Source organism: Anabas testudineus, chromosome 17 (assembly GCF_900324465.2).
Source record: "Anabas testudineus chromosome 17, fAnaTes1.2, whole genome shotgun sequence".
NCBI lineage: Eukaryota > Metazoa > Chordata > Actinopteri > Anabantiformes > Anabantidae > Anabas > Anabas testudineus.
The window spans coordinates 2654983-2675067 of record NC_046626.1 but is presented as its reverse complement, the minus strand read 5'-3'; the positions used below and the strand labels follow the sequence as shown (position 1 = coordinate 2675067).

Below are 20085 nucleotides of genomic sequence, written 5' to 3'. Positions count from 1 at the left end.
AAGGGGTGTGCTGGTTTGGTAAAAGACTTGCACGAATAATGGTCTTGTGTACTCTCTCTTATCCCTCCTCAAAAATCGTACCACACTCCTTAAAAATCGACATGTCCTTGATACAGAGGAGATATGGTCAGTAAAGCTCAGTTAATCAAAAATTACCCCCAGGTTTCTGCCAGACTTAGTGGAGACAATCACTGTAGACCCTATGTTGATGCTGATGTTGTGTTTTATTGAAGGTCCGGCTGGGAAGACGAGAACTTCTGTCTTGGAAAGGCTGAATTGAAGATGCCTTGCTGAAGGGTACAATGAAATCTCAAGACCATCAAAGCATTCTAGATCAAAACATGCTGCTCATTGTCAGAAAGCTTGGTCTTAGTCGCAGGTCATGGTCATAGAGCAGTTTGCTCGTGAAGAATGGACTAAAATACCTGTTGACAGGTTCAGCTATCTCATTGAGAGTTACATAAATAGCACGATTGCAGTGATTGCCTCAAAAGGTTGTGCAACAAAACATTACATTTCAATAAATTTTGTCCAGGCCAAAACTGGATGGCAAAAGCAATGTCTGATTTTCATGAGTTGATTTTTTATGACATTTTTATTATTTTTGCCACTCTCACATTATTACAGTGACCATTATAGCTTTTTCTTTCTGTACCAACAATTTTGTCCATGTCTGTATGCGAATGCAAACCAGTGGCTGCATCAGAACCTTAGCCTGGTTCTGATGTTTTGTTTTTTAAATGTTGCCTAGTGCTTTCTCAGGTGGAATTTGTTGGGTTTTCCATAGAATTTATTGTATAGTTGTATTATTATATTCTGAATATATATTTTTATATTCTTCCATTGTAAAGTCCCTTGACTTTTGTTGTGGTTTGGCCCTATATAAACAAACTTAATTGAATTGAACTGTTATGTGTGTGTGGCTAAATATGATAAAGAGCAAACAACAAAGAGCAGAACCTTTTCTCACATTTAGTGTATGTGTGTGTTTGTGTACTTGTTTACATGTATGGCTTGTACACAATGGTTTTACACCATGGGAGGGCATGAGGACATTTTGGCCAGTACTCACATTCTTCTGCTTTTTGGATTGACTAATGGATGTCAGTGTGTGTGTGTGTATGTGTGTGTGTGTATACATATGTCAACTCACCTACTATGCCCAGTGCTGCATATGAGAAGATGACAAGTATGAAGATCAAACTACATAAGACATCTGTGCAGCTTCTAAAGAACAGAGAAGAAACCAGTTAAAAACAGCACTAGTCCAAGAGCCAGCCAAGTCTATAACCTCTGGATGCATAATTATTATTCTGTGTAAACACACTTTAGACACAACTCTGTCAGGATGAATTTTATAGTGATAACAACAAGGTAACATTCATTTATTTATTTATTTTAGATAAGTAATTGTGACGAGAACACATGATAGATAATACATAGACGTGGACAAAACTGTTGATACTCTTCATTTAAAGTACGGAAAACTCACACTGGTCACTGAAATAACTTGAAAGTGGCAAAAATTTACAAATTATGAAAATCAGACATTGCATTTTAGTTGTGGTTCAACAAATCTGGCCTGGACACAAATGATGGTATCCCTAGAAAAGATCAATACTTAAATTAGAATCACAGGTGTCTTAAAACATAAAAGGGTGAATAGTAGTCACTGTGTTGTTTGGTATTGTGGTGTGTACAGACATGGACAAAATTGTTGGTACCCTTCTGTTAAAGAAAGAAAAACTGACAAAAGTAATAACAAAAAATTTACTAAAAATTAACTCAGAATCAGACATTGCTTTCATTTTAATAAACAAACTTATGAAACAGGTCTGGACAAAAATTATGGTACCCATAACTTTATATTTTGGTCCACAATCTTTTGAAGAAATCACTGCAATCACAATTTCTGTAACTGTCAATCACACTTCTGCATCTGACAACAGGTATTTTGACCCACTTCTCAAGAGCAAACTGCTCCAGTTGTATCAGGTTTGAAGGGTGCCTTCTCCAGATGGCATGTTTCAGCTCCTTCCACAGATGTTCAATGTGATTTAGATCAGGACTTGTAGAGGGCCACTTCAAAAGAGTCCAATGATTTGTTCTTCGTCATTCTTGGGTGCTGGGTTTTGGGTTATTATCCTGTTGGAGGACTATGACCTGTGACAAAGACCCATCTTTCTGACACTGAGCATCACGTTTTTCTCCAGAATGCTTTAAAAGTCTTGAGATTTCATTGTACCCTCCACAGATTTAAGACACGTTGTGCCAGATGGAGCAAAACAGCCCCAGAACATAACCGAGCAGTTTGACAGTAGGTATAGTGTACTTTTCTTTCTATGCTTAATTTTTGTGTCTGTGAACATAGAGTTGATGTGACTTGCCAAAAAGTTCTAGTTTTGTCTCATCTGTTCAAAACATTAGGGTTAGGTACAGTGTACTTTTCGTTGTATACTTCATATTTGCATCTATTAACATGGAGCTGATGTACCTTGCCAAAAAGTTCCAGGCTGGTCTCATCTGTCCAAAAGACATTCTCCCAGAAGCTTTTTGGTTTGTCAATATGCGTTCAATTTTCTTTTATGAGTTGCTTTCATCAGTGGAGTCCTCCTCTGTCATCTTCTATTAAGTCTACTTTGGCTTAAACAGTGATATATGGTTTGATCTGACTCAAATGTAACTTGACCTTGGATTTCACCTCTAATCTCAATGGAAGTTATTCTGGGTTCTCTAGTTACAATTTGTATTTTCTGTCTCTTCAGTTTCATTTAATCAATTTTCCTCTTATAGTGAGCCTAGGAGGTTGCCTACTGTATTCACAGGAACATCAAGCTGCTTGGTGATGGTCTTACAGCCTTTACCTTTAACATGTTTGTCTATCATTTTTATTTCTAATCTCCTGAAACAACCCTTTCCTTAGCTTTCTGTGGTTCATGTTGAGTGTGGTACACACCATGATACCAAACAACACAGTGACCAGTTTTTACCCTTCAAATAGACTGACTGATTACAAGTATGAAGAAACCTATGATGCTAATTACAGGACACACTTTAGTTTTAGATTAAATTATTTTAAAGTTTTTATCATTTTTGTCCAGGCCAGTTTCATTAGTTAGTTTTATTAAATGCTTCTGTTAAACCACAACTCAAAAGCTATGTCTGATTCTGAGTTAATTTTTAGTGATTTTTTATTTATTATAACTTTGCCAGTTTCAAGTTATTTCAGTGAACGTTATGGGTTTTTTTCCACCAGAGGGGTACCAACAATTTTGTCCATGTGTGTGCATGATTGACTGACTGTAGCGGTTGATGTGAGTGCAAAAGGAAAATTGATGACAAAGAGACAGATAATACAAATTCAAAATTCAAGATTAAAAACACTTTATTACTCCCTGAGGGAAATTGTTTTAATTTGTAAGAACAAAACATTGGACTGTTATTAAGTGGTCCTCTATGAGTCCTGGTCTAAATGCTATTCAACATCTGTGGAAAGCACTGAAACATGCAGTCTGGAAAAGGCATCCTTCAAACCTGAGACAGCTCGAGCCGTTTGCTTGTGATTAGTGGATCAAAATACCTGTCGACAGGTGTAGAAGTCTCTTTGTTACAGAAATTGCTTAATTGCAGTGATTGCCTCAAAGGGTTTTCCAACAAAATGTTTAGTTAAGGGTACCATTATATTTATTCAGGCCAGTTTTATTTGTTTTGTTTTTTTGTTTGTTTGTTTGTTTTTTATTATTTTGTTAAACCACAACTCAAAAGTAAATTTCTTTCTATAACAGAAGGGTACCAACAAGTTTGTGCACATATGCATTTCCTTTGCTACTGTAAATACAGCAGTTCTTCTTCATCTTTAATTGTTTTTGCCTCCTATGCTGGTGAGAGCAAGATGATAATAAAATACTGAACAAGGGGAAAAGTGCCCAGGCAGAGTGAGAGAGATTAAAATTTAAAGAAGATAAAGAGGAGATATTGCTTTTTAAGTGTTTGTGAAAATGTGTGTGTGTCTCTCTATTTGTGCAATGTAGCTGGCAATTACAATTATTATTGTGAGAACTAAGACCCGAAACAAGGTGCATCACAAAGTAATAAATAAATAATACTCACAAGCAATGGTAAAAAGAACAAAGTCCTTTTATGGCCAATTCATGCAAAACTCCACCAAAGGTGCACATACTTTTTCTTGCCACTGTATGCACCAGGTATTAATTTACTTGAAGTAAAAAAAACTTAGATGGTTGTGGTCAAAAATTGTAACTGTATAATTGTAACTGTAACCCCTGCTCAGTGTAATGTCATAGTATACTGACATCTTGGAGCACTTGTCCATCTCAGCAGATTAGGTGAGGAAAGAGCTTAACAGGCTTCACTCCAACAGGCTGCAGGGCCAGATGGAATTAGCCCAAGGCTGCTAAAAGCCTGTGCCCCCAGGTGTTCTCCAACATACTGTATTTTCAATCTTAGCCTGTGGAGCAGGTTCCTCTTGGGTGGAAAAAGCCATGATTAGTCTCTGTGTATAAGAAGCCATGTCCCAGTGTCTTCAGTGATTGAACTCACATATTATGAAGGCTTTTGAGAGGCTGATCCCCTCTCAAAAGCCTTTATAATCCCTCAGACCCCTGGTCAAACCCTCACTTGACCTCCAGTATGCTTATCATCCCCAACTTCGAGTGGATGATGTCATCGTAAATCTGCTCCATCGCAGCTACAACCACCTGGACAAGCCCAGGTGTGATGGCCGCACTTGCTGCCACAATTGAACTGTGGGTTATCCTCAGGTGAAGGTTTGGATTTATATATACTGTAGCGACCCGGAGGTAAAGCACATATGTTCTTTGATACTGCTGTTCCTGTTGTAGTTGTGTACTAGTTGAGTGACGTCAGGTGTACTTCCGGGGGGGTAGGGGACCCGGGAGAAATAGGTGGGAGTTTTTCAGTAAATGTGTGACTGTAGACTGAACTGAGACCTGCTGTCACTGTCTGATGTTCTTATAAAAATAAAAACACTTGTTCACTCAGAGGCTCGTCACAATACTTTAACCACCATATTAAGTTTATATATTTAGAAAGATTAAGTTTATACATTTAGAAAATAAAGAAAGAAAACAGCCAAAGTTCATTTAATACATATTTTATTTAGTGTGTTTGCCAGTACATTAGCTTCTATTTGTAGTGCGTACATTTAGTTATCTACTGTACTCTCATAATTATGTTTAACAATTCTTGCCTGTGTTAATTTATATTAATAATGTTATATATATTATTATGTTTTGTGTTACCAGTGCTGAGGTTGCCAAAACCTGCTATTGCTGCTGGTCGTCATCTCAGGCTGGGGCAAAGGATGCGGTCCTGAATACAGACCTGCTTTATATAGGAAGAGGCTCATTGGACTGTACCATGGTCTACCATCGGTGAGGGGTCTCTCTGTCGAGCTACACGTCATTCCTCCCTCTACCCTCTGGACCTGTCTGACTCGTCCTGATGCCCAACTTCTGGCTGGAGATCTCGTCGCTCGGATCCACCGTCTGCTCTATGGGATGCGTTTGGAGACTGGAGTTGGTCACACACTACTATGAAGTCGGTCTTGGCCTCGGCGGACATCGGCAGCTGTTTCTCGGAGGTCTCGACTCAACGCTCGATAGACCAGGAATGGAACAAATCTGCCTGCAATTAACTAACTGGACTCCACATTAACTTAAAGACATTAACTACTATATTGGACTGCCTGCTGCCTACATAGCATGTAATCACCCATATGAGGATGGGTTCCCTGTTGAGTCTGGTTCCTCTCAAGGTTTCTTCCTGTTGCCTTCTCAGGGAGTTTTTCCTTGCCACCATTGCCCTCGGCTTGCTCATCAGGGACAATCTCATTTCATGATTCATACACATTCATTGTTCATGTACTGTTCTTTGGTTGTGTAAAGCTGCTTTGTGAAAATGTCAATTGTAAAAAGCGCTCTACAAATAAAATTGAATTGAATTGAATTGAATTTAGGTTGGCATGTTGTGGACTATGTTAATTTATATCAATATTACTCGTTTGTGGAGGGAGTTATTTTTGATTAATTGTTTAATTATTCACAACTGAAAAGACTGACTGTGATGTTGTACTGTTTTGAAGTTTTGCCAGTACTATTTGTTTGTGGTTACCTCCTGTGTGTCAAATGGTCTGATCAGCCATTATATATGTTGCCTTGTGTGTTCATTTCGGTAGGTCAGTAGGTTTTTGTTAGTTGGTCTAATTCAGTTGAAGTTAAGTTTGTCTAGTCTACTTTGTTGAGTTTGGTTTCTCTTGTTGACCTCTTTTATTGGCCCTAAGAATTTTTAAATATGTTGTGTAATTTTCCTTTCACATTTTTGGATAAATAAACCCTTTTTTTTTTTGACAATCCACCTGTGTTTCCTTTTGCCTGTCTGCTTGGTCCGTCACACCAGGAATTAATGGGGATTATGTTTTTAGATTTCTTCACTGCCTTTAACACCATTCAACCGGCACTGCCAGGGGCCAAAATCAAAAAACATGCAAGTTGACACTACCCTGATTTGATGGATCATGGACTACCTCACTGAATGTCCCCAGTACATTTGCCTGCAGAACTGTGTGTCTGACACTGTTGTCTGTAGCACAGGTGCTCCACAGGGGACAGTTTTGTCTCCCTTACTCTTCACCCTGTATAACTCTGACTTCAGGTACAACTCAGAATCCTAACATCTTCAGAAGTTCTCTGATGACTCTGCAGTTGTAAAATGTATTCAGGGTGGAGACATCACAGAGTACCAGACAGTGGTGGACTGGTGTGGACCATCTGCAGTCCAACATCAGTGGCAGACACTAAGACTGAAAAAAATAATCAGAAGGGCTGGTTCTGTTCTGGGGGTGGAGCTGGACCCTCTACATGTAGCTGAGAGGAGGATGCTGTCCAAACTCCTTTTAACACTAGGACTACTGACTTTTCTGGTCATGCCTAGGAGCCCGGCAGTGTGGTCAAATGACAACCTGGCCCCCTGTGGACAGCTCGACGGTCGTTACCGGCACACGTCGGGGTGGGGGCAGATGGGGGGAGGGTTGTTGCTGACTCACCACAAGAGGAAGGGAGGCCCGCTGAAGCTCTGCCTCACCAAGACATCTTATGGAGACATCCACACACATCTTCTTCTTCTTTCTCCAAAGCGGGATGACAAGTCGTCTTTGGTGCTTTATCCGTTGGTCACATAACACATACAGAGAACTAACGAACACATCCACAGAGTGTGACACAGAGCGGGACCGGACACCGTAACACGCCGTCGAAGCAGTTCTCCAAAGAGGGACGACAAGTTGTCTTTGTCTCTAAACTGGGTGCAGTTCTCAAGTTAAAAAATATTATATTATATTAAAAAAGCGACTAACAAGTAGGGTACAAGGGTAGGTCTTGCCTAAGGACCCCTACTGGTGGTAGACTACAGCTGGGATTTGAACCCTAGTCTCCCACATGGGAGGTGGTGATGTTACCACTAACCTGCCTGTGGCCATCAAACTTTACAAGTCCTCCGTCCTCTGTATGGGGAGGGGGACAATCCTCATAATCATTACTTATGTCATATTTATGTTTTCACTCCACCCTGGTCTATTATTGACCTATCTAATTAATACGTCGATGGATGTGCATGGATGTGACATTCTTTTATTGATTTTATTTTGTATTTGTGTTTTTGTGTTGGTGTAGATCTTTTGTGGTTGTGGTTCATTTTCTTTCTGTCTGAACTGAGAGCCACTGTACCAAGCAAAACAATTGTAATAAAGTTTTTTTAATCTTGAATACTGAATCTACATCACTGGATCAAGTTAGATAGAAAGTTTTATGACTATAAGACAAACTATAATATAACCTGAAACATCAAATGAAGTGATGAGAAATGTAGTTATTAAAAATACAGCACTTGAAATGTTTTGTTTTACTCTTATTTAAAAGACTTAAAAAGGCAGAACAACTTTGTGTCTATACTGTAGTTGATAAATTAAGGAGATTCTCATTTCTCTTCCCTTGTTGCAATGACACATTAAATGTCTCAACATTTTCTGTAAAATTAAGCTGTTCTTTATTTTGCTGTTACTGTGAACATATTTTATTACACTGTCAAACATAAAGTCACATTAATATTATATATATATATATATATATATATATATATATATATATATATATATATATATATATATATATATATAAACATAATGTGACCAGTGAGAATCTCTTACAGCAGAAGTGACACGCAATTTTACTGACCAAAAAGTTGAGTTAAGTGTAAACTTGTGAGCTTATACAAACACTCAACAATAGTGACGGTTTTTTAAAAATAGCTATTGTGGACCTGATACATTCACTACAATATCTCATCACTGCAATATCTCTGCTGTTTTATATCTATACCTTTTGCTTTGTAATGCAAAGAAGGAAGTGAAAGGGGTTACCTTCTGTGGACAGGACCTCTGAAGGAAGGATCAAACTTGTGTGGTTCTCCTGGGAGAAATACAAAATAAACTATATAACTGATTTAGCCAATCCTAAACAAATCAACAAAGATAAGAATAGAAAGAGAAGAGGTAGAGGAAGAGAGAGTGGAGTAAAACCTAAAACACCTTCTTAAGAATTTAGGTACGACAGGTCTTCAGTTCAATTTATCACATTCAGTCATATAAGGAACCGAGATTACTCTTGTGAAAGTGACAGCTAGATATTTTGCATAAATGCTGTATTGCTGTGACATTTAACCAGGGGAGATTACTAGCAATCTTTCTCTAGCTGCTTTCACTATATCTAACAATTAACAACATACCAAATCTTCCGCACTGTTATTCCTCCCTCCTAATCTTACCCACCATGCATCATCCTAAGCACTTCCCTTGTTTAGCCCTTCCCAGCTACCATTGGGTGAGAGGCAGGGTTACACTGGACTTGTTGCCAGGGTTGGAGCAACAGTGAAACAAGATCATTAATTTCCATTTTTGAAGAGGAATCTAAACAAACAAAACCTGATAACTGCTATTGTGACTGGATGTTTATGAGACTATAGCTAAATATATAGCCTTACACCTGTGCAGCTTCCTTTACCTTCCTTGTCCTCAGCCCCCCTGCTCTGTTTTGGAAATGTCGAAAAAGTTAAGAGCTGTGAAAACTTTTTGTATGCAGTGTATAACAGAAGTGGCTTATTGTGGGACCAGTGTCCAGGACTTAACATTAACTTTTGCTCAACATCCTCAAAGTTCAGTTCACAAATCAACAGTCACGAGGCAGGTAGGAACCAATTTGTCAGTAACACTATTTGACAAAAATTTGACAAACTCTATGCAATAGTCAAATTCAGATACTACATTGGTTGTCCTCCAAGTACTTAAGTGAGGGAAACCAGAATAGCGGGGTATAAATAATTGCTAATACTAGCACTGTTTCCAATAATTAACTGCTATCAAAAACTGTGTTGTCTTTATGTTATTGGGAAATTAGTGCACCCATTTAGCTGCTAAATTTGATGAAATGATAGTGGAGGCAAAGATCTAAACTTCTGTGTGTCGGGATAGGATTTGGCCCGTGTGAGAAACTCAACTTGGATTGAACACTGCTAAAATATTTTTTTGTGTGTTGAGTAAGTTGAGCATGAGAAGAGCATGTGTTTCTGTAGTGCAGATCTTGTGCAAATAACTAACCCATATAGATTAGAAAGTTTAACTGTAGGGTGAGGTAGTGATAGCTAGCTGCTCAGATCTGATTACTCTAAGAGCTTCTCTTTACAAAGAGAAGGGTCACAGTGTGAGTGGAAGAAATCTCAATACAGAGCTTTGAAAATGTACATACATTAGATTAGGCATAAGATTTACCTGACATTTAGTGGCAGAGGTTAAAATTTTCTGTGAGGGATCTCAGAGTTGTAAGAGCGATATACAATAATGTTGTTAAAATGATGCATGATGCTGAGACAAATAAAGAACATGAACAGGGGTGCAGTGAGATGCATAAACAGAAGGTTGAAAGAATAGAGGTTGGAGCAGAGGCTGCTGAAGAAAGCCAGAGGACTTCAAGGTGGATTGTTCTACTCTAGCCTAATGCTGGCATAGTGTCTACAACCCATGTGGCTCATAGAACAGACATGAGGTATGACCAGACGGGAGCTAAACCAAAACCTCCTCCACCTTCAGTTTATATTGAAGCATCCAACGATGCAACAATCTGGAAAAAGTGATATTCAATATGTGCCTTGGCTCACAATGGATAGCAGCTGCCATGCCTTCAGGATGGTGCTTGTGAGTGAGGAAGAGACTTGTGCAATAATGCTGGTAATGGGGAATATCAAACCATTTTGGGTAGGATTTTGGAACAGCTTGAAATGGAGGAGGTCTTTTGGCCATTTGACCAGTTTATTGATCTAGGGTGGATGCTGTGACTAAGGTCTGTGCCAACTTGCTCCACCAGAGGCAGGCAAATGATGAAGCAATAAGAAAATTGATGCATCAGCAGCTGACAGAAGGAAAAAAGAACATGTAAGCTGTGGTGACTCCTGCTGATCCAGCTTCAGTAGTCCCCATACACCTCCAGCACCGGCATTGCTTGCCCCACAGATGATATATTTATAACTAGGGGGTTGGCAGAAAGACCCTCAGATGGGGCAAGAACAGGAGGATTCCCTGTGGGCTGATGTAGAAGACTGATAAGGGTCTGTGGGAAAAGTTTGCCAGCCCTAAGATGCTATATTTATGGGAGATATGGACATAAAAGAGACAGATGTCCTGAATGGTCTCATGACATTCCCACAAGATAGGTAGGGAATCCTTAGTTCTCAAATGAGGTCCTGATAATAAACAAAGGAGGGTGCCCACTGGTAGTTATTGGAACATCAGAGACACACCTGTGTGAGTCATTCTGATGACAAATGACACACGATTGATTCCCATTTCAAATGCTGTTCCCTTGCACTTTCATGTGAAGACTGTTGAACTGCCAGTGTTGATATCTGACCAGACTCTTGTAAATTTGCTAGAACATTGTAGCTTTGTGTAATTTGAAATGTGCCATTTTGCGCAACCCAGCTGGGGTGATTTTTGACACCATACAGCACCTAATCAGTGTGACAAGGGATGAGGAGATGGTTAGCTTGTGTCACGATTCCATCCTCCTTGCTGCCTGGCTTTCCCCCATGCCCTTATTTGGTCAACTTCCTGTTTCCTCCTCCCACCCTAATTACCCTCACTCACCTGATTGACTGCACCTGGTTTCCCCAGACTACATATACAGACCTGCTCACCTTCCTCCCCTGCCAGACAGTCTGACCTCACAGTTTCCTGAGAAGTACACTATCCAGCATTAACTTTTGGACTGACTTCCTGTTGCCTGGATCTACTTGACCTGAACCCCCCTCTGCCTGTCCCCTTGTTACTGTGACTGTTTTCTACCTGACCTTCCCCGCATGCTTTTCCTCCACTCAGGACCGGACCTGCCACCCTATTGCTAACCCTGCCTGCCCTGGAACCTGTCCCTGCTTCTGCTCTACTCTCCGGTACCGTGAGTGAATTCCCCCCTGACCTGTTCTCTCCCTCGTGCTCCCCTTCCTTTCTCTGTCCTTTTCCATTTATGCTCTGGACCTCTCTGTGTATGACCTGGATCATCTTACGACCCCTGTTATGAGCCTCACGGACTCAAACGTCGGAACTCTCTCCCTACATGACCTAGGACTGTATTTATCTCCCTGTATTTGGATTATTGGATTTGGCTTACTCATGTCCGAACTGCCTACTTGTTTATGACACTGAACTTCTCATGTCAATCTGTTTTTGGACTTGAACTGTTTTGTATTGTGCTTGAGCCAACTCGCAACTACTCACCTGAAACTTGCCACCTTTACCAGTCATGTGTCTCAGTGCTCTCAGTCCTCACCCTCTGTCCAACGGCCATCTTGGAATTGTCATTCTCACCTCTCACACTCATGCTTGAGCCAACTCGCAACTACTCACCTGGAACTTGCCACCTTTACCAGTCATGTGTCTCAGTGCTCTCAGTCCTCACCCTCTGTCCAACGGCCATCTTGGAATTGTCATTCTCACCTCTCACACTCATCGATCACAGCCATTACCAACTCCACCATTCCCTCTTGTTGGCTCTCTTGCAGCGGTTGTCTCTCTTGCCGCCCGGGAACTCTCTCCTTCAGCCGAAGTAGACATCCCTGACACATATATTAGCCTCTAGCTAATAAAACACATGGACACCTGCTCTTGTCTCAATTTGCATCGCTCCGCTCGCACAGCTTCTCACCATCGAGAGGTCAAGGAGGGGCGTCTCCTTTAATCAACTCGCAGAACAGTCAATGACGTGAGTACACAGAGATCGTCTATAGTGACAGTCATCGCACTCTAACACCCCCACTCGATGATGTCACTCACATCAATCATAATATTATATACCAAACATGTATGTATAGAACCTCTCAATCTGGACTCTTGTTACAGATTTTGTGAACACATCTGCCACCATGTTTTCAGTAGGACAGTAAATCAGAACAACTTTCCCTTCTAACACAGTGGACCTTGTTAAATGATATTTTATGTCCACATGTTTGCTTCTCTGACGATTCACAGGATTCTTTGCCAGACGTATAGTTCCTTGATTGTCCTCGAAGATTTTGAGTGTTTTGAAAGTTACAGTCCATGTCCTTCAATAGCTGTGTGACATAAAGAGCCTCCTATATTGTGGCTGCCAAGGCCATGTACTCTGCCTCACAGGTTGACAATGCTACCGTTTGTTGTTTCTTGGTTTTCCATGAAATGACAGCACCACCTTTGTTTAAGCTGAAACAATAACCTGTAATGCTTTTCCTGTCATCTGGGTCGTTAGCCCAATCTGCATCAGAATAACCAGTCAGTTCCAGTTTGTCGAGACCTCTTTTATAACACAACTCAATGTCTTTAGTTCCTTTCAAATATCTGTACACATGTTTCACAGCTGTCATGTGTTTTTCTCTGGGATCTGTCAGATATTGTGATAATTTACTCACAATCCAACTAATGTCTGGTCTGGTACAGCTCATAATGTAAATGAGACTGCCCAACATTTCTCTGTATTTCCTCAGGTCTGTTGGATCTCCTTCTGGAGTGAGATCACATTTTGCTTCACTGGGTGTAGCTCTGGTTTTACAGTCATACATGCCAAATCTTTCAAGAATCTTGTCAATGTACCTGGATTGGTTCATTTTGACAGTATCTTCCGTTTGGGTAAAGTCAATACCAATAAAATGAGAGTTTTCCTAAATCTTTCATTTTAAACTTATTTTTCAGTTTATCTTTGATTTCTCTCAGACACTTTTCGTTGCTTGTCGCTACAACTATATCATCCACCCATACTAACAGAATTACCTTCTCTTTGTCTGACAGTTTAGTGTAGATACAGTTATCTGTTTGACTCTGTACAAACTCATTCTCAGTCAAAAACTCATGAAGCATCATGTTCCAGTTTCTTTCGGATTGTTTAAGACCATAAATTGATTTGTTCAGTTTACATACCAGTTCCTCCCCTTTCTCTGACTTCACATGGAAACCTTGTGGCTGTTCCATGTACATTTCGTAGTCAATGGGTGCATGTAGATATGCGGCTTTAACATCTAGCTGGTGTAACTTAAAATCATGCTGTGTCGCTAACTGCATTAGCATTCTTAGCGATGTTAAACTTGCAGTTGGAGAAAAAGTCTCGGAGTAGTCTAGTCCTTCAACCTGTGTGTACCCCTTTGCTACATACCTGGCTTTGTATGTTTCATTACCTTTTTCATCCTCTTTTATAGCATAAACCCACCTTCCCCCCACTGTCTGTCTACCCTCTGGTAGAGGTACAAGAGAGAAAGTGTCATTTTGCTTGAATGAAATCATCTCATCTGTCATAGCTTTTCTCCACCTATCTGCCTTGTCTGACCTTATAGCTTCTTCATAGGTCTGTGGTAGTCCAACTGTAGTTCTGTAACAGTAGTCAATAGTTAGTTCACTATTTTGTACTGTGCACTCATAATCTTCCAAGTATTTGGGTTTCTTTCTTTCTCTGCTTGACGTACGTGTAGTTTGATTATCGGTACCCATGTCTGTCTCTTGTTCATCAGACCTCATCTGTTCTGTTTCTGTTCCTGGTACCCACCCTGTGAGGTAGTCTCCCTGTTCTGTTTCAGTCTGTGTTTGACTCTCCATCTTTTCTTTTGTGATAAAATGGATCAGTCTGTTTTTCAATTCTGTTGGTTTCTGGAAAGAACACCAAGTTAGCTGGAGAATGTCTGTCAAAACCAACAAAAATTCCCTTTTTGCCTCTTGGGTCTAACTTTTTCTTGTTTTGTTCATACACAATGTACTCTGAACCAAACTTTCTCATTCTGGACAGATCTGGCCTCTTCCCCGTAAATAGGTAGTATGGTGTCTCCCCTGTTCTTTTACAGTAACACCTGTTTCTTATCACTGCAGCCATCCTGGCCGCATAAGGCCATAACTCTTTGGGTAAACCTGACTCAATCAGCATACACCTCACCATTTCAAACAGTGTGCGCCGTCCCATTTTAATGGGGGGAGTATGGAGCCGACCTCTCATGTTTTATTGCATTGTCTCTTAGTAATGTTTGATATTCCTCAGAAGTAAATTCTGTTCCATTGTATGATCTGAGACGTTTCACTTTACCATAAGGTGCTATATCTGCTAGAAATTGCTTTGTAGCTTGCACTGCTTTGTTTTTGTTCCTCAGAAAATACACATAGATGGCACCTGAAAAATCATCAGTGAAAGTAATGGCATATTTGTACTCCTCAAAAGACTCTGGCGTTATAGGGCCTCCCAGGTCTGTGTGTACAAGTTCCAATGGAGTTTTAGCTCTCACATCTGCTTCTCTGTTTCTTGTTTGAGTAAATTTGCCTTGTATGCAAATCTCACACTCCCTGGTTTGTTATCCTTCTCTCTAATTTTCATGCCATTTACAACAGGTTCAAGTTTAAGTATATCACCATAATTGCAGTGACCCATTATTTCATGCCAGGTTTTTAGATCAAAACATGTATTACATTCATCATTATAGTTCTCGTCTGGTTTCTCTACAATGTCCAGGTAATACAGTTTCCCTTTTACCTTCATACTGCATGTTGTGCCATCAGGAAAAATCATCTTGCTGTTGCTCTTCTCAAAATGGAATTTTGCTCCCTTAGAAGTTGCAGCCTCTACTGACAAGAAGTTATGTGGATATTCAGGAATCAACAGGGCGCTTGAAAGTGTCACGTTCACCACCTTTCCCTTGTCGATCATCTGGATTTGGGCATCACCTTTCTTCAGAACGCTCCTGGTTTTCCGTGTCCCATCTGCCAACTCCATCACGTGATTCTTTGGATGGAACGTCTCATCAAATGCTATGAACGCTTTCTCATCCGTCACAATGTGAACAGAGGCACCGCTGTCCACAAGAAGACCTTTCTGTCGTGTAGACTGTGATTTAGGTTCATTCACCTTTAGAACGAATGAGTTCTGCTCCTCATTATTCTGGCTTTCATTCTTGGTCACAGGTGTGTAGCTCCGTGGATCCTCTAAAATGGCTGCCACCTTGTTCCCGCCATGTGTAAAATCTTTCTCCTTCGTGTGTTTACGGTTAATTTTCTTGTCCTTGTCCCTGCAGTCTCGTGCTCTATGTCCCACTTTTTCACAAATAAAGCATTCTCCGTTGAAGTAGTTTTCTTCTTTATACTTTATACTTTATACTTTGGTCTGTGGCCTTTAGATTTTGTCATCATGACTTCATCATTCCGGGTTCTGTTGCGGTATCTCAGTGTGCATTCAAAACTTCTCAACCTCGTTTTAAACTCTGTGAAAGTCAATGTCTCTTTTGATTGAGTCACATGAACTGAAAATGGGTTGTAATCTTCTGTCAGGCCTTTTAAGACCATCGCCGTCAGAAGTGCATCACTGAGGGTCTCTTTTGCTCTGTTTAACGCTACGACTATTTTCTCAACTCGGGTTAAATAGTCCGCTAACTCTTCACCATCGGCCATTAACACGTTGGTTAGCTCTGTGTATAAACTAACAATTCGTGGTTTTTCTTCTGACTCAAAATGACGTCTCAATATCTCCAAACTTTTCTTCCCGTCGTCAGGAGCTTCGTAGAGAATTAGCATTAGCGTCTTATCATCCAAACAACCGCACAGTTCTGCATAAGCAAGTTCATTTCTCCTACCAATCTCTGTAGCGTCATCTTCCACTAAATCTCTTCCCAGGATGGTATCTTTGAGACCTATCGTCTTTAAGTAGGCTAGGAACCGTACTTCCCAGATATGGTATCTGGCTTCATCACCGTCGAACCGTGGCGGCGGCCCGCGTCCATAAACGTGTGTACTTGGGGCATATCTGGGCCCATAACCTGTTGGCTCTCTTGCAGCGGTTGGCTCTCTTGCCGCCCGGGAACTCTCTCCCGTTGCTTCAGCCTCTGGTTCCTCACAGCACCTCACATCCAGACCTTCGTACTCACTGACACCGCCTTCTTCCGTTTGGAACTCTGCTGAACCCCCCTGCTTTGTCTATGTTCTATTTCTGTTGTTAATAAACTTTTTGAACTCTATTCTGAATCTGAGTTATATCTGGCCATGGGGTCCTTCATCTAGTTCGGGTCAGGCTTGGGGAATTTGAATGACGCCTTTATGAACCAGTTGAAATGTGGATGGACTTTTTTAACTGTCAGTGCACTCTAAATGCACATACAGTCTCCTTGCATTGTGCTGGGAAAACAGAAAACTGTGAGCCAAAACATAAGACCTATGGTTCTAGAATCAAAGAAAGCAAAATCTATGACAACAGAAAATAGGGACATTTGGCTGAGTGAAGACAGATCTCCTCTTAACATAGCTGTCCCTGTTTCTGGCTGGGTTTATCCACAGGCCATTAGGCTTCCATCTCAGTTTGTGTTCTACCAGCACTCCAAACTTGAGAAAGAAATTTTGGCCAAGGTGCTGACACTTATGTAGGATTAATCAAGTCTGCATAACCAGTGGAAGTTATGTTAAAACCAGGCTGTAGACGACCTTGGAAGCCACAATATTAGCTGAAACGTGCTGCTGAGCCAATAATACAAGGCTTGTTGATGCATGTGTGTTGGTGGAACCAAGCCCATGCAGTAGCACACCAATCTTGCCAGTAAAGAAACCTGATCAGAGCTAGTACTGACTGGTACATGAATTACAAGCTTTAAATAAGGTTGTAGAAGATTTTCCAGCTGAAGTTCAGAATGTGAATGGTTCACTATGAATAATCTGTGTTCTGCATTTTTCTGTGTGTTTGAGTTAGAGCAGTAGCTACCTCTTTGCATTCTAGTACAAGAATCAATTTTTAACTTGAGATTAGCAATGGGTTATAAGCACAGTCCCTGTGTTTAATAAAACTTCAAAAGAAGATATGGAAGAATTGGCAAGTAAGGTAAGGTCACAAATACTGTTATCCAATATGTGGACAATATTAACCTGTGTGCACCAGACTTGGAGACATGCCATAAAGCCTCCATGACACTGCTGACTATGTTAGATAAATGGTAAATGGTCTGCACAAATATAGTGCATTTTATACCTTATTGGTACTCAAATCACTTTTGCACTGCTTCTCATTCACCCATTTGTTCACACAAGCACACACACAAACCGATGGCAAAGCTGCCATGCAGCTGACCTTACTCACTTGAGGCAACTTGGGGTTCAGTATTTTGCCCAAGGACATGAGGAGCTGTGAATCAAAACCACTGATCTCATTATTGTAGACGACTGTGCAACCTCCTGAACCACAGTCGCCCCGTGTGCCGAAGTGTGTCTTGCAAAAATTAGGAACCAAACAATGATATGGAAGTATGCACTATCCTACATCTTGATGTCAAGAATTGCACAAATGACACTTGGATCACAGAATGCCTAAGCAAGCCTGGACTTTTCATATTAATAGCATTTTTGTGCATAAACCAATCAGCATGTGAAATTTGGTGGAGCTCAGGCTTCTGAAGTAGTGGGCATCCTGCTGTTTGGGGGTCAAGTCAGTGCTCTATACGAGTGAGGGAGAAAGATGTTAACTTGAGTGATGTTTGTGTTGTTGGAGTAGGGTTTAGACCTCCATAAGATAAGATAAGGTTCAAAAAAGCTTTAATGACTCAGCTGAAAAACAAGATCTGTTGTTGAAACCCCTAGTGAGATTAGTGGAAGCAAATAATACTAGTGTGACTACTAGACCAGTCCTGAAAACAGCCAGGTTCTTGAACTTTAAGTCTAACAGAACAACAATTGCAACCAGGATTATTAAGCCAGTTGGGATCTGTGACACATGAGAGAAGACAGAGAGAAGGAAAATGGAGAGAGATAGTCTTAGTGAGGGAAATGGATTGTTTGGTAATATCAACAACAACATGGTAGATTGGCTACACAGGACAGAGGCTGGCTGGGCTGGTGGATTTGTGACAGGAGTGAAAAAGGTGTTCAAATAGATGATGATTAAGAAGAGGAGGGGAATGCTCTTATGCTTTATACAGACAGGTGACTAATGTTAGGGCAGATGGAAGAACCAATGTAGGAAATTAGATATGACAATAGGGGACAAGAGTACATTGCAGTGGAGCCCATCTGGACTCCCATTGTTGCTGGTTGGTTGGTTTGAGTGTGTTAAGAAAGCAGAATCAGTGCCAATAGGGTTAGTCTTGATTACTGTAGTCATAGATGGAAGTTGACCACTATGAATTGTACAAAACCAACTATAAGGCCAGCTCTACAGGTTAAAAGTAATTCATTGCATATTGCATGTTCATTGCAGGTTACAGGCTGGTCTTCTTTTGATCAAACCATTAGCTGATCATTTTTGATGGTGCGGAGGTTCAACATTTGTATTCAGTTTTTTCTAAATAATTGGACAGGTAGATGTTAGAGTTAAGCTAGTTTTCTTAGGAAAGCAGGTGAGTGAGTGCTAGGACATGGCAAAATCATAAAGCTCTTGACAGGATGCTTGCAGAATAAGAAGGTTTATTCACCCTCATAGGAGAATATTGGTGTACTTACAGTGCATCCAGAAAGTATTCACAGTGCTTAACTTTTTTCCACATTTTATTGTTACAGCCTTATTCCAAAATTGATTCATCCAATTCATTACTTTCCTTAAAATTCCACAAAAAGACAATTTATTTATAATTTTAATTTAAGTGAAAGTTTGTTTCAAATATTTGCAAATTTATTAAAAAACACAGAAAAATAATCACATGTACAAGTATTTACAGTCTTTGCCATGACACCCATACACCTGTCTATATACAGTGGCAAGAAAGATCATGTGAACCTTTTGGAATTTCATTGTTTTCTGCATTAATTTGTTATAAAATGTGTTCTGTTTTTTCATATATATATCTGATATAATGCACCTAAAGTAATAACACAAAAAAATTCTAATCTTTCATGCCTTTACTGAGAACAACCATAAAAATCTCACAGTGAGAGTGGAAAAAACAATTTGAACCCTTGGAATAATGACCTCAAAAAAGCTAATTGGAGTCAGCTGTTAGCATAAGTTAAGAAAATTAGTTTGGAGGTGTGGACTAGAACTACTTTGACTGACAAAAACCACTCTAGCTTTTTGAGTTTGCTCTGCACTGGAAGAATATGCTTATGTGAGGAGGAGCTTTCAGAGGATCTACGATCAATTGTTGCTGGAAAGGGTTACAAAGTGATGTCAAAGACTAGAAATTCAACAGGCTATATTAAGGCAAAGAATCCACAAATGGAAACACTTTGAGACTGTGGCTACTCTACCAAGTAGTGGTGGCCATTCAAAATCACCCCAAGAGCACAACAAACACTAATTATTGAGGTAAAGAAGCAACCCACAGTGACAGCCAAACATTTGAAGGCATCATTGGAGCCGGCTAACATATGTGTGTACTATAGACACAGTACCTAAAACACTGAAAAAGCAGGGAGTCTATGGCAGGACACCATAAAAGAAGCCGCTGCTTACTAAAAAGAACATTGCTGCACTCCTGAAGTTTGCCAAAGAGCACATTGACACTCCACAGCAGTATTGGCAAAATGTTTTGTGGACT

The 20085-nt window shown here is 40.3% G+C and overlaps 1 protein-coding gene across 1 annotated transcript in view; it reads right to left on the bottom strand.

Annotated features, from left to right (window-relative positions):
- LOC113171858 (choline transporter-like protein 5-A) overlaps positions 1-20085 on the bottom strand; it is a 50881-nt gene that overhangs the window by 22323 nt on the left and 8473 nt on the right. The window contains exons 2-6 of the mRNA XM_026374600.1: positions 16210-16527; positions 15117-15673; positions 12077-12195; positions 8456-8539; positions 1154-1227 (exon numbers count right to left, since the gene is read on the bottom strand). Of these exons, the coding sequence (XP_026230385.1) occupies positions 1154-1227; positions 8456-8539; positions 12077-12195; positions 15117-15673; positions 16210-16527 (1152 nt within the window). The remainder of the gene's footprint in view (positions 1-1153; positions 1228-8455; positions 8540-12076; positions 12196-15116; positions 15674-16209; positions 16528-20085) is intronic.